Below are 26439 nucleotides of genomic sequence, written 5' to 3'. Positions count from 1 at the left end.
AAGCTATGACATATTTTCACTAGATTCCTGACACTTCAATCAACTGATTGAAAAGATAATCAGCAGATTATTCAAAAATGAAGGTAATCATTAGTTGCAGCCCTGTTCCATTAGCTGGTCTGTCTTATTCCTAAAAAGTTGATGAATTTTTACCCAGACATACAAAGCGTGTCTAATAAGCTGATTGCACAAGCGATGGGAACGAATTCACCACTGATTTTAGAAGACCAAAGGTTCTTGAATTTCCTTGAAATTTTGTTATAATTAAACCACAAAAAGCTACTGCTACTGTAGTTACAAGAACAATTTAGTCAAGAAAGAATACACCATGCCAGGAATTTATCACAGGCATCTGTACAAAGCTAAATTAGCCATTAAGGTCGGGCTAAGTCATGTGCCTACATCCTTCAGGCAAGAACAAAATGTGTTAGACAAGACATGTGAACTGTAAGCAATGCTTGACATGAACATATCTCCAACTCGAGGCTCTGTAGAATATTTATATTACCCTTTGACACATCTGTCCACTGGGTTGCCTGGTTTCTAATGCTTTTGTAATGCTGGCACTGCCTCAAGGAAAGTTACACTACTTCATGGAACTGCCTTTAATTTTGAGAAACTGAACTACACATAGCTATAGGCCTGTAAGGAAATAATTCCATAAGCCTAGAGGTTTCACACTGAATAAATTTAAGCCTTTGTGTATATCGTAACAGACAATGAATGCTAACCTAATATATGTTATACTTGCATCCCCCTTTTTGCCCTGCAAATATAATGCCGCAGGAAGTCCATACATTGAAAATCTATTCTTTATAGGGAATGTCACCCTGCTCATTCAGATGCTTTAGAGGAGTCTTAAGGGCACTGGTGCAAAGACAGCGCTGAGTCCTGAATGTCGACCACAATGATTTTATAAGACTTCACACAGCAATATCATAAAGTAAAATGGAAATAACATTTAAATATCATTTCCCACTTGCCACAACATGCACAATATAAGATGGTAATTCAGTTTTGAGCAGATATCATCCGTACTGATTGCCGTTTGTGGTCCGATACTTTCAAGAATACAACCGTACATTGTTAAACGCTTCATCAGCTTTTAGTAGACAGTTACAGATAATGGGAATTGGTCTGAGGTCTTTAAAAGGGACACCTTACACATCAGACATTTATGGCCACCGTACATTAGCAGACAATGACAGGTGTTTTTTTATGAGAGTCTGCCATAAGCATGGCTTATAGTTTTGTAAATGCTAATACTACTTATTTGTGATAACTAGAAACTATGTTGAATCACGCAATGTAATTTTGTTTTTTTACTGGGTTTGAAGTTGTTAATTTTAAGACAATAACAGAAAAGTGCCGCAAAATGTAGCTGAAAAAGAGTGCAAAGCTGTATTTGCGTGTGCTCTGGACTAGTGTCTGCATTGTATTAAACTATAGCCAGTTTGTGGATTCAGTGCCTCTTTACCGTTGTATGTCTGTGTGCTCACCAACCTCAGTTGATAGTTTTGAGGTAAATCTGTTTAAATCCATCACCCAGCCTTTATTACTAGGCCCTGACAAGAACACTTTATCTGGTTCTACAAAACCATTTAAAGCCACCTGCATCTGAGGACCAATCAGTTGTCCCAAACTGTGCTGGGTTTGTGAAAGACCTGGCGTGGATGCATCACAAAGGACTGAATGGCTGACATCATGACACACATAGCACTTACAAGCCAAATCATAGACTCCTGGGCCACATCAATAATAACATCTTCAGCCAGAGGTCTCAGAAAATCAATACGCTACCAACATAAGTTAGAACTACTGCAAAGGAGATCCACAGCTAGACACAAAACCTTCACTCTATAATAAAATTTCCACAGTATTCTGTGCTTATGCATTCCTGAATAACCACAGAGAATCTGTGCTATTAATGACATTACTTGGGCAAATGGTGAGTGTATTTGGACTGTGTGATGTGTATGACTCACTATGTATTCTGTTCATATGCCTAAAAAAAACAAGGCAACTGCATACTGCAGCGAAATGTTTAAACCTGACTTCCAGCATGTCATCACCTATTCTTCCCTCTTTATCAATTCATCTGTTGAAGGAAATGCCAGCAAAATAAAAATAATGGTCTCTATATTGTTTTGCTTCTACTTTCACACCTCTAAGTTGCTCAAAACAAGCAGTCTTATCTGCAGGCTAGTCCTATCTGTTGTTGCTTGCTCCAGGGCACCTCAGCTATGGCACTGACGGAGAGGCACGTCTCATTCTTTTGCTTTCCTTCCAGCTTTCTCCAACCCATTTGTGGATCAAATCAGCTACCTTTCAGTCATAAGCTCTATTCTCTATTTCCTCTAAACCGATACCATCTAAAGCTTATTGGATAGTAATTTCCTCCAGAATGACATTACTAATATCAGTGTAATCACTGCTGCTAATATAATATGTTTTAGGTGCTGAGCAGTCTGCATGTGAAATTCAGGGTTTACCAGTTAGCTTTGTCATTTTCCTCAGATTTTCTATGAAACATTCTCAGTTGTGCCTTTTCATGGATGTGATAGCTGTAGAGTGCATTTAGTCCAAGCTGAACTTGTTATGATGTATGTCTCCCACTCAGTGGCAACCTGAGTTTAAGGCCATTCAAGTGCTGCAAAACTGTATGTATCTTCCAGTGGAAAAAGAGGATGAATGTCAACTAGAGCAATGTTATAAGACAGCATGCACTTTAACGCCTGTGGCATGGGACAGCTAAGGAAACTGAACTCAGACTGTGGTGTAAATCAGAAGTTAGATAACCATTATATCCTTGAATTGCAACAAAAAAGGAATAAAGATCTATATCCCTCAGTCATGTTCTCTATGTTCCTCTGTCATTATTTTTTGAAAACAGCAGTGAAACAGAAATTTTTCATAGGCAAGACCCACTTTGGTGCATCTAATTTTGAACTAATTAACCATGTTGTGAAATGTGCACATTTTTTTGGAGCCAATGACAGAAGCAAGTGAAGGGTTTATTAGTGTCTCAAGATGCCATGCATTCTTGAAAAGGAATGGTTTATTGATTTAAAATGCTATCAGCAGTGGAGCATTTCTGACTGTAAGTGTTCTACCTGTCTGCATACAGAGATTAGGTCAGCTCTAGTTTCACGGTAATGCTCATTAGCTCTTTTACCTGGGGCACAGCAGGTTAATTAAACATGTGTCCACACAAATATATGCTGAAGATGTACTGTAGATGGTTATGTGTGTGTGAGTCTCTGTGTTTGAGCATTCATTTTTCCCTCTCAAACATATATCGACACCAGCCATCAACAATTAATTAAAGCAAGATTTTTTTGCGGATAAGCTGCCTCAGTAATACAGGTTACTCAGTAGAGATTATTTGCAAGTCATTGTTTAATAGTTTAGTGTCTCCCTCAATCTTAGTCAAATTTAAGGCATCCTTTTTAATATTTACGCTCTGTCAATTTGTATATATATGACAGGCTAGTAAAGCTTCTCACCGGACGTAAACAAAATCATAACTAGCCATTTTGTTTCGGTGGTAGCATCGTCAACTAGAAAAGCACTCAGAGAGTCCAGACCTCCGCCAAGGATAGAGAGGAAAACAGGAAACCCATGCAGTAAAGGATCATGAGCTGGAATGGAACCTGCGTCTCTGACAGTTCTGTTTACGAATCACCTTCTTAACCAGTTGAGCTATCTGGACACCTTGCTCCAATTTGTTGGACGACAGACTAACCTATGATGTTTTTGTCATATTTTGGACCACATACTACAACATACTAAAAAATTCAAAGTGATCCAGAATCCAGGATCCTTTCCGGATTGCCACCAAAATTAAATCAGCTCTTCCTCTTACCATAGTCTACATCCCCTCAAAATTTCATGTGAATCTGCCCAGGCGTTTTTGAGTTATCTTGCTAACAGACAGACAGACAGACAGACTGACGGACACACAAACGCCGGGTGTCACATAAACTCCTTGGCGGAGGTAATTAATGAGACCTTGAAACAGTGTAGAATTTCTCTACAAACAGCCTAATAAGCCCCAGTTAGAGTAGCTCTCAAATATATGGTGACTAGATAACAAATGTGTTATTAAAAGTTTCAATAGGTCACTAACAACACAGAGCAATTTCAAGCAGGGTCATTGGATTATGACACGTATGCAGCCAATCAACAGCAGTGTAAATGGAAATTTACATTAAAATAATCAGCTTAATGAAGTCAATCATTTCTCAGAAACAAAGAAAGGTAATCTGTGACAACACAAATCTAAGCATTTCCTAATTTTCTGCACCAACCCTGCTGACATTCTGTGCAGAATTTGAACAGTTGTTGGTTTTAGAAGCTCTTTATCCTGACTTACAATCATAATTGTGTATATATAAAGAAACAAACTGAGTTATTGTTAACCTTCTTACTTAAAACCTTCCGTTTCCCACTGAACACAATACCATCAAAAAATGATGACTACAGTCAGTCAGTAGCATGGCTCTCATAAAATACTCACATTTTGATTAACCTACTTTACCATTCATATGTCTTCACTTAACTTCATGACTTAATTTGAGATAGGGGAGCAAAATTGGTTTTCCATTCATGTGACACTGGACACTTTAGGTGTCAATTTAAGACTTCATAATGGGAAAAAACTAAAACATTACTAATGATTCTGCACCAGGCAAAATGAAACTGTAGTAGTAGGCCAACTGCAACTTTGTAAGAACACGTGAGTTAAAAATGCTTTTCTAAATGGAAGGCAGCACTTAAGTAAAATGGCTACCCAAAGAAAATTTACCTCCTGTTCTACATAAAGTATCTGATTTGTCATCTCCATCTTACACTACCCTGAAGATATGGAAAACCAGGGATGTAGCTGGAACCACTTTGTTATTCCAGTAACTGTACAACAAATGGAGGCAAAAACAAAACAACATCGTTATCTGCTGCCTGAGGAAGTTTATGAGCAGGTGTGAAATAGCAGCTGTGTGGTTCAGTGATAGAAGAATGAAGACGGAAGGAGGAGGAGCAAAGGAAAAGTGGTAGAGGAGGGGGAACACCACGAACAGACTGGCTCCACAGAGCTGTCTTAGCTCTCTCCCTGCCGAGAAAACAATCCAGCCGGTGCTCATTAGCAGCTGGAGTTTCATTACCACAACAGTGGAGCCTGTTTAATGAACCCTCAATGAGAGCATGCATCCTGCTTCCCCATTTGAGTTCAGAGGTACAAGGTGACGTGCCCCCCTCAAGCAAGTTGAGCGCTCTTATTGCACATTCCAATGTTACAACCGCAAATGTCCTTTGCTGCAAGCATAGATGGAGTGTCCAATGAGACATTACAGCAAATGAAGTTGAGACTATTGATAATAAAGTATCTTCAAATAAAACGAGGCCCATGATGGCATGGTTATAGTAATCATGGTTTGACTGACATCTCAGGCTTGACACCCTGCTGTAGCTGTTATTATTGTTGCTGTAATGATGGCTACAGATGGCATTTCATTAACCAGTCGAGCAACACAACTGAAGCTTTCTCATACAGCAGTTCAGCCCTGTGGGCCAGAGGGACAATGCTGTGAGAATCCTCTAAAGATGGATAGTACGGATTAATGAAGCTCCATGATTTAGTAAGAAAAAGAAAATTCATAGAAAGATTTATCTTAAAAAGCTGATTAAAAGAAAGAATCAAAATTGAGCAGCTGCCACAGAAAAAAGACAAAATGACCACTCTGTTATAGTCATCCATTCACTTCCACTGTAACAAAGTGACTGTTTCCCTAAACAGTAGATTGTGAACAAAGGATGCCTAAACACAGACATAAGATCTATTAACTGGCAACAAGTGGCCAAGATTATACAACTGGATTGGAGTACTTCTAATGATGCTAAACAAGGCGAGCGCATGAGCTACTTTATGTGTAACTGATTTGAGTTAGGCTATCTTTTTTTTTTCTTTTTTTTTTACAACCCCCGTCACACATTATTAGTAAATTTACTTAACACATGCAGCGTGATCACTCATTCATCTATTGTTTATTGATAGAATTTCAGCACAGCTTTTATTGGTCATGCTGTCAAATATGCAAACATACAATACTGGCTGTCAAAGCAGATGCAACATTTACTATGTTGATATGAGAACAAAATTCTAACTGATTCTAGCTTGATTTAAGACATGTGCTGGCAGAAGGTCATTAATCCTCACAGAAGACATTATCAGGGAGTCCACCTCTTTCAGTCACTACAATTATTAACTACTAAGAAGCTCCATCTGGTCATGCCAACAGGTACTACCAGTAATCTATAATACTGAAGTGTGTATTATGTAAGATAATGGTATCAGGTATTGGCAGATTCTATATGAAATTAGTCAGATAAGACTGGTGGCAAAAAAGGATTGGGCCATCCCTAAAAAAAAAAACTATACAGTGACCTTGACCTTTGACAAACAAGTTAGAATTAGTTCATCTTACAGTTGAAGTGGATATTTGTCCCAGATGTAATGAAATTTTCTCAAGGCATTCATGACATATTGTATCCATGAGAATGGAGTAGACACAAGCAGGGTTCTCGCCAGCACATTTCAGCGTAACAGGCCGTTACACTGTCAGTTTAAAAGATTACGCTGTGATTAGGGCCGCTACGCTGCCTTTCAAGTTGTGGTATTGTGTTTTGAGCACATTTGTTTCCGTAATATTTCCATATTTATGAGAAAATTTCTTTATTGGGGCAGTTGGGGCTGTGAAAGAGAGTTATTTTGACAGATAACACCATGTGCGTTTGTTTTTATCGACTGGGTGCCTATCTAGGTTAATTTATGTCTCCCCACCTCAGCCGTACTTTCCAGTCAATTGACCCGTTCCCGTCTAAAATTAAGAGTCGCTTCCAATCTCGGGGTTACAATTAGCATGTCTCGGTTGTTTCCGTGATGCCATGTATGGTGAATAGTGACCTAAATCACGAGCATTTGGAGCATCTGCGTGACGCTTATTGGCTGACATCTGGGCCGGCCGCTTGCGAGGGGCGGCATGGCTCAGTGGGTAGAGTGGGTAGAGTGGGTAGAGTGGCCGTCTTGCAACCGAAGGGTTGCCGGTTCGATCCTCGCCCCATCGTGTTAGAGGTGTCCCTGAGCAAGACACCTAACCCCGAATTGCTCCTGATGGGGTCGTGGTTAGCGCCTTGCATGGCAGCTTCCGCCATCAGTGTGTGAATGTGTGTGTGAATGGGTGAATGTGATGTATCATGTAAAGTGCTTTGGGTACCTTGCAGGTATAGTAAAGCGCTATATAAATACAGACCATTTACCATTTACCATTTAACGAAGGCTATTGCGTGTGCGCATAGTGTCGGGCCGTCCCGACCTGCCGTTACGCTGTAAAAAAATCCTGGTGAGAACCCTGACAAGGTTGCAGTGGCCTTGACTTTTGACCACTAAAATCTAATCACTTCATCCATGAGTAAAAATTAACATTTGTGCCAAAGAAGTTGAAGAAATTCCCCCAAGGGGTCCCTTAGATATTGCATTCACAAAGAATGGGGCAGACAATGAAAAACAATGCTTCTGGTCTTCGCTGTAGTTGTCATGGAGGCGTAGAAAGAGGTCACCAGTGGTGCCATGGTTTCCTACATTTGCAGAAACATTCCTTGCATGCAGCCCGCCAGCTGCATGCAAAACTCCTGCTGTGTCTGTAAGAACTTGCATCAGATTTCTGTTGTGATAGGTTTCAGATATCAGATAATCAGGGAAAGAAAAGCTGCATTTACATAATTTACTTCACATGTAGCGCCATACAACTGGTGACAACATTAGGTTGAGTAATGTACACCTTGTGGGCTGTCATGTCTTGGCACTTATTAATCCTATATTGTGCCAAAAATGACAAACGTAAATACTGACGATACCTACATTGAGAAACAAATTCTTACACTGTTTCCTAATTTAAAGTAAGAATGATAAAGTGACAGAAACAGCTCAGGGAGTGACATGGTCTCAAAAGGAATTAACTGACTAGTTACATGCATTGTACAACAAATTAAACATATGGTCAGATTACGACCAGTACACTTATACTAGAAAAGCAAAAGAAATGGCAGATGGGTTAAGTAGTGTAAATTCACAGCATGTTAACAATATAGGCCTGACCAAAGTTTCAGCATTGACCAGATAATTAATACATGAAGAAACAGGTGTTAACTGTTTGGGCCTAGGTCTCACTGCCAGCTGGGGGACTTGAAAAGAGACATAATTGTGGAAGAGAACAGAACCTGTGGTTCAATCTTGATTGACAGAGACAGGACTCAAAGACCACAGCTGAAACAATTTTGTTGTACAGACTGTTGGCCGCCTGTTGCAAACACACTCATGCACACCAACACACACATGCATAAACAAAGATAAAGGCTCCTGCAGGCACATAGGCAAAATAAAAATACACACAGGCACAAGAAACTCAATCCTTCCTCAAAGACAGTGCCCTGTGAAATCACTCTATAGTAAGTCAAAAGTAGGTTTCCTTTCTTAGCTTATAGCCCATTTTGCTGGTCCACAACACAGAGTATAAAAAAGCCAACAGTCCAATCCAAAAGAAGAGCAAATGTTGTCCCCTTGCAAATTTTAATGATATTGTAGCCAAATGAAGCACAGATACAAACAATAAATCACACTGCCTTAAAAACACTAAAAACACATACAAATAATGCTCTGCACAGCCTAAAATCCTACAAATAGCCTCAGCTGCACTCAACAGATTTGTTTCCAACTAAAGATGTGGCACATCTCATCACATTCAGGAGAAGCATCCTTCAGCACACAAACAAGCAAACACCTTCTCACAGCCTGTAAGAACTCACTTGATTTGTGCCCTAAATGTCACACAGTTCTCATGCGGCAAAACTTCCAGTGGATTTTGTAACTCAGATACACTCAGGCGCTCCATCAACATTCTACGCTGACGCTGACCTTGTTAGAAATCCTGCAGTGTGAAACAACCATCTCATCCTGCCATGTTTACCCTTTCTGGTAACTAGGAGACAACACAAGTTGACAGATTCTCTCTTTACAGACAAAATAATAGAGAATGTGTTCTTGTCACATGCCGCTCGTGTTGCATACTACTCAAAGAGAAATTCGTTGCTGTAATAGACCTACAATAGACTCACACAGTGGCTCTCGCTGTATGGTAAGCTGAAATTAAAGAAAAAAAAAAAAAAACGTGTGAAGTTGTCCGCATGGAAGCAAGCGCGAGCTGTTTAAAAGCCTGTCAGCGAGGTAAAGAGCCACACTCTACTACAGATGGGCTATCGCAATTAGCCATCATTAGGCTAGAATTTATACAGTGCCTAATTATACATAATTAGTTGAGCAAGTTGGCCCATTCCTGCAATTTCTCAGCAGTAAACTTGTTTTACTTGCTAACTTTCGCTATGAGAACCAAGAAGTAGGAAGTTTCTGCTGGCTTGCCTACTGCATTTATTGAATAACAGTTCTCAGCAGCAATAAAGGGCAAAAGTAAGCAGCTGTCTGACCTTAAAAACAGATTGGTTATTTCTTCAGTTCTTTGAAAGCTGAGTCAATATTTGAGAACATGTACAAGTCACTCCCAGAGAAAATCAGAGAAAATCAAACTGAAATGCCTTAAATGCCTGAAGCTTCACAAGGAGAAAGACTTCTACTCTGATTCCAACAGTTTTGGGTGATATATATGCACTCAGTTAGGCTGCATACTTAAGAGAAAGCGATGTCATTTCTTCTTTTGTCATAAATTCACCAGATCTCCATCATTGGAAGCAAACCTGAATAACAACAAAAGGCAAAATTCAGTTAATACTCTTAGCTCAGTTTTTGTGCATCCCTGCCTTTGACACTGAAGCAGCTGGAAGGTTCTACACATTCTGTGAGGTGGCAAAAAGATTGTCTGGAGGTTTGATCGGTAGTTTTGTCACATACATGTGAGACAGTTACTGTCGTTTCAAAAAATATTCGGATTCCCTCACTTATGCACACTTTATTGTGTTGTAGATTTCATTTTAAACAAATAAAGTGAATATTATTTACTTTTAGTCCACACTTTATTGTCCACAATGACTAAGTGAAAGCCTGTTCTTAGAAATTCTTGCAAATGTATTAAAAAACCCAAACTGAAACGTGTCATTCACAAATGTATTCAGACCCTTAAGTAGGTTCTTAATACTAGTGTAAGTGTAACTGTGCACAAAATTGCTGCTTTACATTCACTGTGAGCTCGACATGGTGGCCGATCTGTTGGCCTGTAAAGTGTGAGCAGAGAAGCCACAAGTTCAGGCTGTGCTGAAGGGCCAAGTAAAATGTAAAGAGTTAACACATCGTACATGCTTGATCAAATTTGCACAGCGTCAGCTCAGCTTCCAAGGCTAACTGTGCTAGCACACAACCAATAGACAAGAACTGCTGCACTGCCAATACGACACTTCATGAAGGTTCCAGCTTCACTTCTGAAAGTGACTGTTTGGGTAACAGAAGAAAGCTTCACACAGAAACTAATGCTGCATATTGAAACCTTTGGGATGAATGTACGTACCACCTTTTGGACAAATAGAACGTCAGGTCTTCTTGACCAAGACCAAGTTTTACGCGTCTGGATCTTTGATGGAATTTTCTGGGAGACGCTCTCAAGCTCCATTGTACATAATGGGAAGCATCTGTAAAATGCCATTTTAGGTGTCTCTTCAGACACTGCATGGGCATTCAAGCAGGGCTTTGGTTGGGCATCTCCAGCAGGGATGTTGTCATACTGTTCAGTGAATCATGACCAGACAACCAGCTCCAATAGAATCCTGGTGGTTCCAAACTTGGTTTCAAATTATTGAGGTGCACTGTGATTTAGAAATGATTATATATCCCTGTCCTATTTATGCTTTACCACAATTTTATCACATTGGTCTGAAGCAAGTTTCCGAGACGGCATGGCTTGGTTTTCATCCTTACATGAGATAGTCGAACCTTGTATAGAGACAAGTATGTGCATTACTAAACTATGTGTCATCCATGTGATTTGTCACAAGCAGAAGGACAATTCCAGCAAACAGAATGGACGTGACCACAAACTGCAGTCTGAATTGAAAAAAACCTTTACATTTTTAGTCAATTTGGGAGGAGGGGGGAACCTACAAACATGTTTTATTATTTGGTTTACTGAGTGCAGAATTTAAAGAAAATTCTGATTTTATCCCTTTAGAATTTTATGTTAAACAGTAGAGTGTTAAAAAGTTGAAAGGTTCTGAAAGCTTCCTGAAGCAACTGAAGCCATGTTATATCACCTGAAAAGTAATTTTAGTCTACAATGAAATTAGAGAAAAGGCAGTACCAAACATACAGCGCCTTTCTGTAAACACAAGTAGTTTTTTTTTTTAACATCAGCTCCCTTTGAGCATTAAGATTAAATGAGACTGTTACTAAGACAGCAGGGGCATGCAAATGTATATGTGCTACAAGAGGGATTTTGGGTCTGCAGCGAGGAAGGAAGCAGGGGGAATAGTACAGAGGTGTTGCGGTACAGCGAGAAGGGGGATGGGGGCGTTGGTTGAGAACCATACAGCAGATTTGCACTCAAAGACTGTTTTCATGACTTCTCCAACTGCATATGTGCTCTCAATACTTCAAATTTACATCTCATTAAATTAGCCTGCAGAACACTGACTGTTATGAGACAACATTTATCTGGTGTCCACTGTTTGCCGGTAACCTGCTCTGAGCTCCGTGCCAAATGAATGTCAGACACACCCACGTGCTTTGGTATGTCACAGTCAACAGCGACTGAGCAGCGCAAGGTTACGACTGTCGACGCATGTGAGCCATGTAGAATCACAGGGTACTCTTTTTGTATTGCCTTTTGCTAAAGATAACACATCCTACATCTCTACTAAAGACTGTGAGAGGAATCTGAGCCCGACCTGCTCAGCTGGAAATCCAAACAGAGCACTTATTGGAACATTACTCCTACAGACACAAACACAACACTAAACACAAGACAGAATAGGAGGCAGTACCGTTAAAGGCGCACCTTGCAAAAGTGTAGAAACAAAAGTATACATATATAGTTCCTGAGATATTAAAGGACTTGTCCTCATTACATTCTCATGAAAGAAATGAAGTGCTTCAGTCAGACAATATATCTCAACAGTGGAAAACTGACTCCTCTTTAAAATAAACATGCATTATTTTCTTTTTAGTTTCTACATAAGGGACGAGTTCAATGAAGAGGGCTGAAATGCACTGGTACTTTCACTGACTCATGCAGAAACTGATGTGACACTTAAATGATTATGCCCTATTCCTAAAACCGTGAGCAATACATCAGACTACAGCTGACAACCTGTATGTTTTAATCTTAAGGCTGTTTTTAAGTATTTTTTCGACAAACAATAGCAGTCAGATACAAAAACCAAAACTCACCATTGCAGGATTGCTCCTTGTTGTCGGCCACCTTCCTCAGTGCTGACGCGATGGCATCAGAAGGGACACGAGGACTCTCTACATACTTGGGCTTCCTGATAGGACCTGCCAGCACGAACAGAAGACAGAGGGCGAATGAGAGAGGGAAGCGCGTCCGACAGAGAGAGCAACAGAAAGAAACGCAAAGGAGGAGAGAATGAGGGAAACGGAGAGAGAGAGTTCTCACAGGATTAATATGTTCCAGATGGGACTAGAGATGAGAGGCAGTGGTGTCTTAGTTGGACAGGCTTGGCTGCACTCCGTAGCTCACATAAAAACTCACTCTCACACTCTCAGACAGCTCCCTGTGTTGATAGCAGCTCTGGTCTGTCTGACAACCAAGAATATTGTCTGCATGGCTGGAGACTACCAGTAAAACACTGTTAGCTGGCTCTGGGAATGTAAACTACAGCAGGAAACCACAACAATTAGCCATTTAGTGAACTAAAAATGAGTGCACAAACATACACAAGAAAACTGCCCAACGTGTTGTCTTGCAAGTTGCTCTATCACGATGCAGCCCTACGAAAGTATGCCCTTCTTTTGCTGCATCTTATGGATAGATTAAGGTCCACGTGTCCTGCTGGAAGTCAGATGATGTATCTGGGACGGTGTTACAGTCCTCTGAGGAACGCCTTTGTGTTTGGTGAAGAGGTTGGCTTGCTGCTCTGTTCCCTCTGCTCACACCATGACAATATTAGAAAATCCCACAGCTACAAACGCAGTGCTTGCTCACAGTGCCAAACTTTATGACAAAGCAATGACACACTTGCTTCCCTAGAGCCACAGCTCCTTTTGCAACGTTTCTCTCCGAGTGTGCAGAAAGATCGACCCGTTTTCTATTGTATCTTCTGTAAAAACTGCCTTTTAATCATCCCTGAAAAGGCAGAAACTAAGGTTATTTCATGGAGTGGTAGCAAAGGACTACTAATCTTTCCCAAGAGTGCCAATTTAACTGTTTATACGTGTGTGAGATTCAGTTAAGACACTAGTCTAAACACTAAGCCATGAAACAAAACATCTCCCAAGCAACTAGCTGTGTACATTTTAAGTTCTGTACTTGAAGCCCACATTTTCCTGTGTGAAACAAACATAAATTCCAGAGTACAAACGAAAGAGCAAAAATTAAACTGAGGGGGAAAAAAAATTGAAAAACAGGAGGTAACTGCATAATGTAGATACATAAATCTATAAAAAAAATAACAGCAAGCTCTCCCTTGCACCACTCTTCTTTACTACTCAGCCTTGACCTACTGTAACCCAATCTAAACCTCATCCTCCTCCAGACTCCTGTTATCAGATGACTGTATGCGTAACCCCCGTCATAACATAAAGAATAGATGGGACAACAGAGACAGCCATTTCCTATTACCACACTTGATAACCAGCCACTCCCACCTCAAAGAATTCCTTTGAATCAGAGTGAGCAATCCTTAAACCACTGCTGCTTGATGCACAGTGCCATCTATGGATATACAACTTGAAATGCATAGTGGGACACGAGCTTCTGCCACTGTATACTGGGTGTATTCTCGTTTGTGACCAAATTCCTGAGGCAGTTAAAGAAAATCCAAGCAAAATCTGACAGCTGAAAAAAGTTGCCTTTCTGATGAGCTGCAGGCAAAGGCTATAGTATGTAGCAAAGAAACAAAGGTGACGATAGTGGTCTTTTAAAAGCACTACAATCAAAGGACTGCCTGTCCAGCACGTGAGATGTTACAGACTATTTGATTTGGGCAGATAGATGGGTTTTAAGCCTGAAGGAGACTGGTCCAGTGAAGCATCCACAAAAGCAATCCCAGTCAGCCTGCTATTTGGCAGACAAAGCCAGAGAGTGTCCTGAAAACCTCCATTCATCTGTGGATGGTCAGGCTCAACCTATTACCCAGGAGTCACATGGCTCCAATTAAAGCGGAACTACAGAGACAGAGACGGCTATATGTGAGACACACTTAGTTCAGGTAAATATCTTGGACGAAAGGCAAACTGCCTAATATGTTCCGTTGACTGTATTTCATCTAAAAACAACAGGGGGCACAGTTTGAGTAATCTAAACCACATGCTTAAGTTCACATTCAGTTTACACAAACTGCCAAGAGGAACACTGGATCCACACATGAAATAAACATGTGGCTGGCTATCAGGGGTAATTTTAGGCCACATCTAAGGGCTGATAATATAAAGAAGAGGCAAAAGGTCTTTCAGCAGGACTCTGATGCCTGAGCATCACACAAGGCACAGAGGAGTTTCGTCTCCATTCAAAATCTCATATCAAGATTTAACAGGGTGCCATTACCGCTCTGCCCTTCTAGATGGAAGCACTGACGAATAAGCAATTGCAGTTTATAACAGGCATGAAAAGGTCACAGAAATGAAAGCGTCAGATATACGACCCTTGAAGGACAAGGAGAGAAAGACAGAGATGACATGCAGTCTAACTTTCAGCACGGCTAGGATGTAATCTCAGGAATGTAAGCCCATTTACACACATATTAATTAGTACACAATATAAAATATTACGCATAGGACATGCATTATAAATGTTTATTATCCAAACTATTAAAAGAAACATGAAGAAAATGATCAGAGGGAGGAATGCAAGGATTTTTCCACTCAACTATCAACTCGGTGGCATCTCGACATTCAATCTCAGAACCAGACAGAACAAATTAAAATGTATGAAGCCTCAGTATTCTGAATATAACCCATGCAGACTGGACAAAAGAAAAATGTCTCATTCTGACATCTTCCAAAAAGTAGGAAAAGTGCATTTGATCAACGAAAAAGCTAGAAGAGTAGACTGCAAAAGACGTCCCTTTGAATCTGGTGAATCTGAGCACATCTTTCACCACTGAACCGTCCCTCCTTGGACCATTCTTAGTAGATACTCCTCACTGCTGGACAGAATCAGCCCACAAGCCTAGCCATTTCAGAGATGCTCCAACACAGTTATCTGGTCATGACAGCTTGGCCCTGATTAAAGTTGCTCTGCTCTAAACACATGCACCTTTCTCCCAGATTCTACTTACTGACTATGAACAAATTTCTCACTTGCAGTATTCTTAAAGATAATCAACATTAGCTGCTTCATCTATGGGAGGAAACCTGGGAAATTTGATATACTGTTGGAGGAATCCTTGATTTTTATGTGACGAATTTGTATTACACTGTTAGCGGTTAGTGTTGCTCTGTTCTTGAGTCCTCAAAGCTCCAGTATCAATCAGGCTCAAGTACCTCTTTGCTCAGCAATTCCCTGATACCACAAACACTCCAACCTTTTCATTGTCAAATAAAATGTTTCTTTAGCCCAGCTGAATTGCTCAAAAATAAACAAAAATGATCATCAACTAGAGACTCATTATGTTCAATTGTAAAGCATGAAATATCACTAATAAAAAACAGAAATGAAGACAATAAGAAAAACAGTGACAGAGTAGTAGTCATGCACAGTCATTCGGTCAAAGTACAGATATTTGTCCAAAAGCACTTGTTGCACTACCTGCTCACTAACTCCACATAAAATATTCAGCTTCAGTGTACAGTAAATGCATGCAGCAATGTGTATCTATGTAAATGCACTTTACACAAATGGAAAGAAAAGCAGGTAAACGGACAGTATAGGAGGAGATGGACGAAAGAAGAAAAACAAAGAGGAAAAGGAATCTCTCTGGGGTAAAGCAGTTAGGCGAGCTGTGACTGCAGAGGACTCACCGGTATTCACTGTGAGACTCAGGAATCCGTAACCAGCAAGCTATCAGTCAGCAGACACATGCGCACACACACATACACATGCCAAACAGTCAAATACCTATCACCAACAACTTACAATGTTCAGTCAATGCTAATGAAAGAGAGGATTGTTCATGGTTAGGAAGTGATCAAGGAGGTTTCCCAGCATTCTTCAAGATGGACTCTGACTTCTTCACATTTCAACTTATCAATGAGACAGTGTGTCCTCTTTGTGCAACCGAAAGAGAATGAAAGCAACCTCACAACTGACGTCTTTATGCTCTGAAATGTTAAAATGTGTCCCACTCAAAAAAAGAAAAATATATTCAGGCAAAAAGGTTACATGAAAATGGTATTCTGAATGGTGCATGACAAACTTGGTTATGGGCTTTACTCATTCAGTGTCTGGAGTACCAGGTTTCATTAATAGTTACTGTAAAGAAGCTGTTCAACTCTGAATCTTAAACAGTGTAACTGGTAACTGAAAAATAGTCTTCTCATTTACTGTGGGGCAAAATAGCTGCGGCAGATTTTACATCTTTTCATCATTATAGTAACTAAACAGCTGACAAAGACTTGCAGTTAAGGTGCTTTGTGAACTTAAATCCAAATTCTATTTATGATTCATGAGCCTAACATATTGCCATTATCCTCTCTGGTTAATGTGATTCCTGCACTGCACCACAATGACAGACTGGTAATCTTTTTTGAGCACTACATGTTTAATAGTCTAATTTCACACATCCCTTTTCACAAGGTGGTTTAAATTATGTTTTAGTCTCCGCTGTGCACTTGAGTCATACATTTTCAACAACTCAAGCAATGCAAAGTAAGCGAAGAGTCTCCCTTTCCCCTCACCCATTTACAAACTATCTCTACGATACGCCACTATATCAAATGAGCATCCTGATTCCACTGACTGGCTTAGGAAGCAGTGCCAGTTTATTGAGCACTGGTCTCTGGGGCAGTAGGTGATTTGAGATTTCACTGCGGATGAGAAAGGGGTATCGCACGTGATGAGGAACCAAAGCTGGGGTGTAGTGAAGTGCGGTGGAGTGGAGAACTGGATAGTACTTTTCACAGGGTGCTCATCAGAGGAACCTTTCAAAGGATCCCTGCAGCCTCACAAGGTCTTTTACTCCTCAGCTCTCAGAAAGGCATCAATATTCCCCCTGGGGCTGCCTGGTTACTGTCAAAACCCCAGAGTTGACTTCAGGAGAGCTCACCTCAAAGGGGCTACAACTGGCTTTGAAGAGAGTTTCTACCCCCTTGACAGCACTGCAAAATAAACTGTACTCGTGTTGAAGATGAATGATATATCAACACTGCACACACCCAAATGATGCTTCCTATTTGTTTTCAACAGTATTTGTTTTAAGCTGGACAGGATGTGGGAAAGAGTTAGTTATAAAAGTTTATGTCACGCTGAATGCCAAACAATAACCTTCTCTTAGAGGAAGTAGTTCTGACTAAAGCAGACAATGCCTTTGAAATTGCACAAGCTGCTAATGGCTGCTCTGTCACTGAGGCTTTACAAAACTGTGCAAATCTATAGAGAAATCCTGAAGTATTTCACCAAATTGCTTTTACCTACTGTCTGGAGCCTCTGAGATATTCGTGGAGCAGAGGTTAATGATACTTCAGAACATTTTTATGCAGCCTGCGGTGTTATTATCCCCTGCAGCTACAGCTAAAGTTGCCTTCTTATTCAAAATCGTGATCTCATAGAACACAGGACATTTTACAAAATGGCTAAGGCATCATCCAAAACAGAAATGGACTGTACAGTGGCTCAAACAGTTCACCACCACTAATAGACAGAAGTCAAGGAACTCCCTGCTGCTGCCACAAAACAGAGACAAAGAGGACATAAGAAACAAAGAGGCCGGTGGGGGGTCACTGGCTTATACACATACAAACAACAGGGCTAGATCTGTCAAGCCAAAAGCTGTGGGACTGTTACAGGTTGGAGAGTAAAACAGGAGGAGTGTAAGAGGGATTTTACCCAGCTCAATAACATCAGCAAGGTGACCTGAATGTCAAAAAAAAGAGATTCTCCAAGCCTTTCCACAGAAGACAGTCTTTTTAAATAGCAAATCATGCTCTCTGGTGGTGGTGAGCAGATCTGCTAGGCTAATCGATAAATTAATCATCTCCTGAACCCACAAACGGCAGAAGCAAAAGGCAATTAACCTATTTTGATATACATAACAGCCTCCCAGAGAATGTTATCCATTGGACCGCATTGCATATATAGCAATTAAAATGATGCAGCCCATGATAGCAATAAATTAAGATGAATTGCTGTTTTATGATCCTTTGCAGGCTCATGCAGAAGCAAAGCATGAGGCTAACTACAGAAAGGTCATCCATCTCCTGTAATAGCAGCATCAGTATCACCCCTGCTTCCACTGTCCTTCAGCCTCTCAGTGCAACCTCATTGCGACCAATAACTTACCAGCTATGCCTGACATACTCTTTACTGCTGTTCACACCAAGTTGTTGCAAACTGTTGCATATTGAGCAGCATCATAAACTCTTAACACACAACCCACTAAGCAGTGTAACATTAGACACAGATGCTTTAAATACCACAATGGCACAATAACCTATTACAACCAGTGGAGGTCACTGTGGAGATACCCAGGAGACTTTCAAGAAGTGAAGCACAAGGAATTTTAAACTGTTGAAAAAGACATGAAAAGCGCATTTACTGTGTTGTCGACTGCGCTTGATCCACTTAAGAAAGAGGCTCATGATTTTAGACACGACCTTTGACCTGCATTTGGGGGGAGCAAAAAGAGCAGGGGGCAAGTTAGGTAGAATGAGCAGTAGACATTCAGCCCAAGGAGGGTCTTTAAGAGGCCTTGCAACAGACAGTAAAGTCTGGGTGCTGTTGAACACATGTCAGAGTGCTGTGTTTCATGGTTAAGCTCTGGGGTTAGCTGATCAAAGCAGTGGCACTCAACGCCACTAGACTCTGCGGCTCAGGCATCCGTCACACTCCTAATTAACTCAATGTTTCTCTGTTGTCCCCTGTGAAGTTTTCATGAAAAGAACAACCACCGAGTTGGGGCCTTCCAAACGGCAATAGATTATCCGACGTGTCAGGAAATGAAGCCCAGCCGCAAAATGCATTCTGATTCTGTGAAACCACTTCCCCTCAAAGACATCAGTGATGGCTGCATGGGAAGGAGATCAAACAGATGTGTGAACAACTGCACCGCTGTATTTAATGAATGTGGGAACAGTGATTTGAGGACATAATCAAACTAGTTACCGGGACTAGTTGAAATGTTCAGAATATATGACTTAGGAGTCAAAAAACATTGTTCTTTTATTGGTTGTAAATATTTGCCTACGGCAACAGGCAGGATGTTTATTCCCGGAGGACGACTCTAAAGAGTAGTTGGTTGTTAAGACAAACTATTTGGAAAATTCATGAATATTCATGTGAGCTTAGCTTTATAAACTTAGATGTAATGTTTCCTTCTTTCCAGTGAATTGCTTGTAGAAATGCTTGCTTAAAGGTACTGAATCATCCACATCTTTATGCTCTATGCACCCGCCTGCTAGCTCTGATTTAATAAGAGCAGCCACAAAGTCCAGCACCTTTGTGAACTCTACCCCATGTTTGTGTTGAAATGGTATCAATAATCCCAGCATTCCTGCAAAGAAATCATACATAAATCAAACAAACTAAAAGCATGCGCGATTTTGTCTCTAAAGAAACATCTGCATAGCATCAATAGATCACAGATTTATCTAAATTCCATCCACTTTGAGGACAACATGCTTGCTTCAACACAGATCCATCTTAAATTGAGTATATGATGTCACCTCTCTGGCTCAACAAGAAGAGAAAATGTTGATTTCCTGGCAGAGCTGAGTCATTTCCTGCAGTATGTGTTTATTAACTGGAAGTGTGAACTCTCCCCCTACGGCTTTTCACAGTTACCTGCGAGGACAGTGGAGGAGAGCCTATAGACCCTCCCCCAACGCTCTCTCACTGGTGGTCCTCCATGACATCCTATCTTGTCAGTCCATTTTTTTTCCTTTTCCATGCCTCAGAGCACCCCAAGAGGGAATACGCTTTTAATGAGTGTTTCCCTTCCCCTGTCCCCAGGGCCCATTTCACCTTCACAAACCCAGTCTCTTCTCTCTTCATCTCTCTCTCTCCCTCCCTTCATGTCTGTAAATGCACAATTCATCAGCACTTTAATTGGTGGATTTAAGAGAACCTTTGCAAATGATTGTATCACCTAAGAAAAATCAATAGATTTAACTTCAGTGGCAGCTAAGCAAACAAAACTCTACTTGGCGATTATAAACTGTTTGTCTACTGCTTAATGGTTTTCTTTTTACAAGTGAACATATTTGCAACTGTGTTTCCACTTTCCATTTAACATTTGCATAAGGCACTGCATAACAATTTGAGGCCTAGAATTCCAATGTTGGGTTCTGAATTATGCAATGAAAACTGCAGAAAACGTGCATAAAAATCAGGGAAGACAGCGAAAACACAACAGCAAACACATTTCCATCCTAAAAACAGCAATGAAATGCAACAACAGACCTACATTTTCAGCTGAACAACAAAATGACAGTTACTGAACAGAGATGTGATCTTCAACAGCACAGGTTTGTATAAGAATCAGGCCACAGTATCAACTTCCCATTAACTCATCTTTACACAAAGCAGATCAAAGCAGAAAGCAAACTAAACAATGGCTTGATAGTCCACAGATGAGTGCCACATGCGAGAGGGGCCACATTGACCACTTAAAGGATTTCTCTCCTCTTTGCCAAGTCTCCAGAATACAAAGATTCAGGTTGAAACAAGTTCAGCTACAAAGGTATTCTTTGCTTTGAAGCACCCCACAGCTGCTGACAAACATGTTCTCAACATGGTGGATAGAAGAAGTCTGGGAGGACTTAGATCAAGTGTAAACACACGCCTATTACCAGCCAGTAAAGTGTAAACACACAGTTGCAGAGATCTCTTCTTCGACACAAAGTGATCAAATACAGGGGTGACATGGCAAAAACAATCCTCTCTAAGCAGATGGAGCTCACAGTCGAACTGGTGGGATCCAGAATGGTCCAGCTGTCCTTATTTTACAACTGTTCCATACAGTGTGACATTTATTTTTCCAAAAAGTGACAATTACTCAAAATTGTTTGACATGTTTCAAAGAGCAATAAGTTAAAAGCTGCGCAGGAGAGTTTTAGGGCTGAGAGAACCTGTCATTCCTGGAGGGCTGTCAGATGTTCAGCAATTATACAACGGCACCTGAAGGTAGACGAGAGCGATGGCTTTTACAGGAGGCCCATTGAGACAAATGAAGCTTCCATTATGTGACTGAATTAGTTTTCAAAAAATAAAAAGAAGAGAAATAAACCAAATGCTTGCGGCACATTTAGCTCTTCTTTTTTATACTTGGCATGTGGTATATAACAAATTTGTTGTTACTTTGATGTCTTGCTATATAATAAAAGATTAGAAACCAGACAAACTGATTTTCTTCCCGTTTCTTGAACAATGATGGCACATTATAAGATCCTTATTGCCAAAAAAACATTTTAAAGTTAAGTAAAATATACCCTGCCATCTTTGAAATTTGATGATTAATCCAGTACAATATTCAGTCTAAAAGCAGCTGAAATGATGAGCAGTAAATACCATAAGAAGTTTGAAAGAGAATGCCTGAGAACAATGTGAGGGAAGTTCCTAAAGGTTACCTGGTGATCTCTTGTTGGGGCGTAGGGGCATCATGTAGGACTGCCGTGGCAGCAGAGGCGAGGAGGGGAGAGACATGGACACTCCTTTAGCAAGGCTTAACCTGAAAACATCATCTTGGGCAGTGGGGAGGCCGCTGCCAGGCCCCTGGGGCTGGGGGTTTCCCTCAGGTGGGAATCTTCTTTGGGCACTATGGCAGTGAACATCGCCTGTTGAGGAGAAGCACAGACTTGTTACCACTTTGACAAATAGCTGTGAAATTTAACAGCTGGGAGGAACAAAGAATGAAGTAATCTAGGCAGATACCTCACTAAGAACAAAACACACACCTAATGTAGGGTTATATTATACTATTTCCAATGTGTGTTACATTATTGTACTGCACACTTGCTAGCAATATGTGTGAGAGCAGAATGCTTATTAGGATTTAAAAATAAAAAACAGAACTCCACACCTGTCTTTTACCCGTGGTTTGGACTTGAGAAAAAAAACATATGAATTATTACTTTGCTTTCCTTACCAGTTTATTTCACACCAGACATGCAGTGCAAAAGGTGTTCTTGGCTTAACGATGCAATTTTCAGGTCATCAAATGAGTTTTCACAGATTTCACACAATATCATACAGCTTTTTACACCCATATAGTTTCAAAGTATTCAGTTAATGGTTATGCAACCTTGTTACACAGTCGGGTCCCACAGGCTTGCAGAGAAATCAGCTTATCAAGCAGGGCTAAAAACGTATTTCAGTAAACAGCGGAGAGGTCCCTGACTGACATTCTCTGGAATTACATGAACAACAAAACTAAAATATTGAACACACATCTACATTTTCAGAGATTCAAATCTTGTAGCATGTGACTTAAGACAACTTGAATTACAATACTTAACTCACTCACTCCACTCTAAGAACTGTTGGCAATGAAAACGTTTATTTAAGTCGTCAGCTTGCGTTGGAAAATAAATCAAATAATAATGCACCTTCCAGATGAGCTCCCTCTCAGCCCCAGTAGTCCATTACAAAGCCTGCATTACCAATTCCACTGTCAATCTCTCACTTCATTTTACCCTCACTCGTAAGTAAGACCACGAAAAATACTTTAACTCCTGCATCTGGAGCTGCAATTCATATCACAGAGGGAGAAAGACATTTTCTTCCAGCAGACAACTACAGGTTTAGACTTGGAGGTGGGGATTCTAATCCTACCCAGTTTTCACTCAGCTGGAGACTAACAGAACCTCATCGTCTGCAAAGAGGAGAGAGGACATTCAGAGGTCTCAAACCAGACCCATGTATCTATAAAGATAACTGAGAAAGTATTTGGCTTCCGCCTCAAAGTACAAAATAGTTATAGGACTGAATGTGCTGGTACCAGTGGCCACCCTTCCCCTAATTCCTGCAGTACCCTCAACAAGACTCAGGAAGAAAGTGCTCCTAAACTTTCTTCAAATCTGCAAAACACATGGGCAAGTTCCCAGGACACTCCTAGGAAATTTGCAGGGGTGAAGTGTTGTTCCACAAACGTAAATCTGGAATCAGTTGCAGCCTCCTTGCCAGCCCCCTAGCGTATGCCTTCAACAGGATGGTCAGTAATACCCCAACACCTTCCAGCCCTGCCTCCTATTTAAAAATAATGGAACCACCATTTCAGTCTATAAGCACTCTCCCCTATTTACATACAACACTAAGTCTCAACAATCGCCAGAGCCTTCAGGATCTCAGGACAATTTTTTTTTAAATGCAGTGTCTTGCAACAGAAAAGGTTCAGCAAGTAATTCAGTGAGTTAATTACTTCAAGAAAAACAGAGACAACTGTTGGTGTAAAATCAATCATATACTACTAAATACCTGCCAGAAAAAGACATACAAGACAAGCCTCTTCATAGGTTGTAGGGGAAATAAATAAGGAAGACTGGTAGAGGTGAAAAAACACCAAACAGATCTGTCTCTGGGAAAACAGGCCCATATAATATGTACTTAAACCAGGGGTCATGGATCTGTGAGCATTTCTCATGCCTCTGAACACATGAGAAGGACATCCAAGTTAGTAAAGCAAATAAGGCTGTGTCAATGACCACAGAGGTGAGATAATACATAATTCACTAAACACACTGGGTACCTTGCTGGAATATCATTGGGGGAAAAAAAATGTGATTTTGAGAGGTGTCTTCTCCCTTCTTCCCCCAGAGGGCATCGAAAATTTGGAAAGCAAACACGTCTATTCACTGGGCTCATAAATATTTAAGATGTTCATTTTTAAGATTATCAGATAAAAAACAAGTGTAAATCACTGACATCCCTCACTTTGCTGAGGAGTCTGAGTCAGTGTCACTGTCAGTCGCCTCCAAAACTACCTAACTGTTGTTTGAGTTAAGCATCTCTGACCTGAGGCTATTTAAAGTTTGTAAAACTGGAAGCAGTAGTGGTGGTGTAGTTAGGATGCTGACAGAAGTAATCCATCACAGTGGGCAAATAAGGGACATCAAGGTTGAATAAAAAGCACAATATTTCAGTGAGAATTTGTGGTGACATTTTAAGAATGTAGAGATTCAGTTTTTACAGTTTTGTCTATGACATTTTTTTCTTTGACACTTGTTATAAAACTACAGTAAAAAATACGAGTTGTTGTAAAAAAATTGTTTATATATACATTTCCTTCGTTCAAACAAACTTTATTCACTGAGAGCCTGGTTCACAACAGTTTGAAGTAGTTCAACAAAATAAAACCCCGCAAGGTTATGGCTTGCAGGAGAAACCAGAGTACAACAGCCTAAGAAACCATCATAGGTCCTGACAACAGCTTTGACTAAGCTCTAAAAGTAATCACTAAAAACACAAGCCTTTCAGCATGTTTACAGCTGTACATGACATCGACACTTCTATCTAATCTTGATGGCAGTGGGAGTATGCACACATTCTTTGTTTTATGTAAAAAGACAAAAATGTAATACAATCTTTAAGAATTTAAAATAGAAAAACTGATAAGCTGGTTGTGGTGGTTTGCAATGCAATTCAGCTGTCCAGAAACTGCTGGCATGCAATTCTAAATTAGTTTACAATGTCACTGTTCTCTCCATTGCTATCAAGTTAACATCTAGGGCAAGAGATTTCCTAACTTTTTCATCTCACCTATCAAAACATGGGTATTAGCAACACAAAGCAGTTTGCCGCAGTCTCTACATGTGGCTTAGCTCAGGAGTTACAAATGACTTTACCTGGCTACCAGCTTGTTCTCTAGATGGAAAAACAGGTTTTGCTTTACTAAAAACTAATTCTGCATGGAAAGACCATTCTAGCTGTGGAGCCGACTGACAGCAAAGTAATGTATTCTGCAGAATCAAAGTTGCCCACTCATCATGGCCACAAATTAAAATGTATGACTTATCAACCTCAAGATAACATATAATACCTGACTAGTAATGGAGACCATACGTCAGTAGACCCAGCTAAATCATAACTGCAGATGCGGTGAACCACAGTAATGACAATTAGCTTCGGTTCTGTTTTGAGGACTTCAGCAAATTAGCACAGACTCCTGTCTGCAGCCCGAGGTTTGCAGAAATCACTGCAGACTCAAATGCAAAAGGCAAGCTGCTACCAGCACCCTACATCTCACTTTGGGGAAATGAGTGGGTAATTGGACTGCTGGGCTAATCAGAAACAGAGACCCCTTTTCTCCATGCCTCTGCCTCACTAGAGGGGACACAAAGCTGTCCTGTGTTTTAAAGGGCTCCTAAACAAAGAAGAATGCCAGACACAGGAAGCAGAAGGTTGCAATGACACCTCTGCATGCCTGCAGACGTGGAAAAACCTGTGAATGATCCAAAGATCACTCAGCAAAAGCCAAGACCTGCTGTCACCTTGTCCCGAGTGGGATGTCTGTGTGTGTGTGGTGTGTAATTCTAGGTCACATATGCAAATAGGAATGACATGATGCAGGGACTAAGTCAGTTTCTCTCAGTGGGGAGCATTGAGTAAACCACATGACAAAGGTTAATCCTAGCATTTCAACTGCTCCTACATCATTAATGCTTCCCGTAAGTGTGACGGTTTGGGGAGTTATTACTAGATGAATCTCCTTGGCAGGCCAAGGGTTAAGGGACTGACCGCAAACTCTACATCACCAGTATGTATCAGTTGCAGATCTTCATTGCGTGTCCTTGCTTATGTTTCCTTTTCATTATTTCCTTGTATGTCCCAACTCTAACGCTTAAGTCAAGCATAAAATACTTTGCAAATGTCTTTCAAGGGTTCATTAACAATATCATTAACATAAATGGTATCTTTACAAAGTGATTATGAGAAAATCCCTGTGTGGCGGATCTAAAGAACTTAACTACAGATCAAAAACTGGGAGAAAAAAAAATTTCTGAAAATGGGACCCTTCTACTTTCTTAAAATTACTTTTCATTGGCTCCCGTGACAGCACTTTGGTTTTTACCTGGCAAAGTGCAGCAACAAATACAGTAAAGACTCCATAATGAATAAGGTA

At 40.5% G+C, this 26439-nt stretch overlaps 1 protein-coding gene across 3 annotated transcripts in view; it reads right to left on the bottom strand.

Moving 5' to 3' along the window:
- Window positions 1-26439, bottom strand: part of tanc1b (tetratricopeptide repeat, ankyrin repeat and coiled-coil containing 1b) — a 109271-nt gene that overhangs the window by 52229 nt on the left and 30603 nt on the right. For 2 of the 3 annotated variants that reach the window (XM_022218483.2, XM_022218491.2), the window contains exons 3-4: window positions 21950-22156; window positions 12440-12544 (exon numbers count right to left, since the gene is read on the bottom strand). In XM_022218483.2, the coding sequence (XP_022074175.2) occupies window positions 12440-12544; window positions 21950-22156 (312 nt within the window). Of the gene's footprint in view, window positions 1-12439; window positions 12545-12665; window positions 12792-21949; window positions 22157-26439 lie in introns of those variants that run through there. The other variant, XM_051958586.1, reaches the window with a different exon arrangement.

The sequence above is a fragment of the Acanthochromis polyacanthus genome, chromosome 14 (genome assembly GCF_021347895.1).
Source record: "Acanthochromis polyacanthus isolate Apoly-LR-REF ecotype Palm Island chromosome 14, KAUST_Apoly_ChrSc, whole genome shotgun sequence".
Lineage (NCBI taxonomy): Eukaryota > Metazoa > Chordata > Actinopteri > Pomacentridae > Acanthochromis > Acanthochromis polyacanthus.
This window is presented reverse-complemented; position numbering and strand designations above follow the sequence as displayed.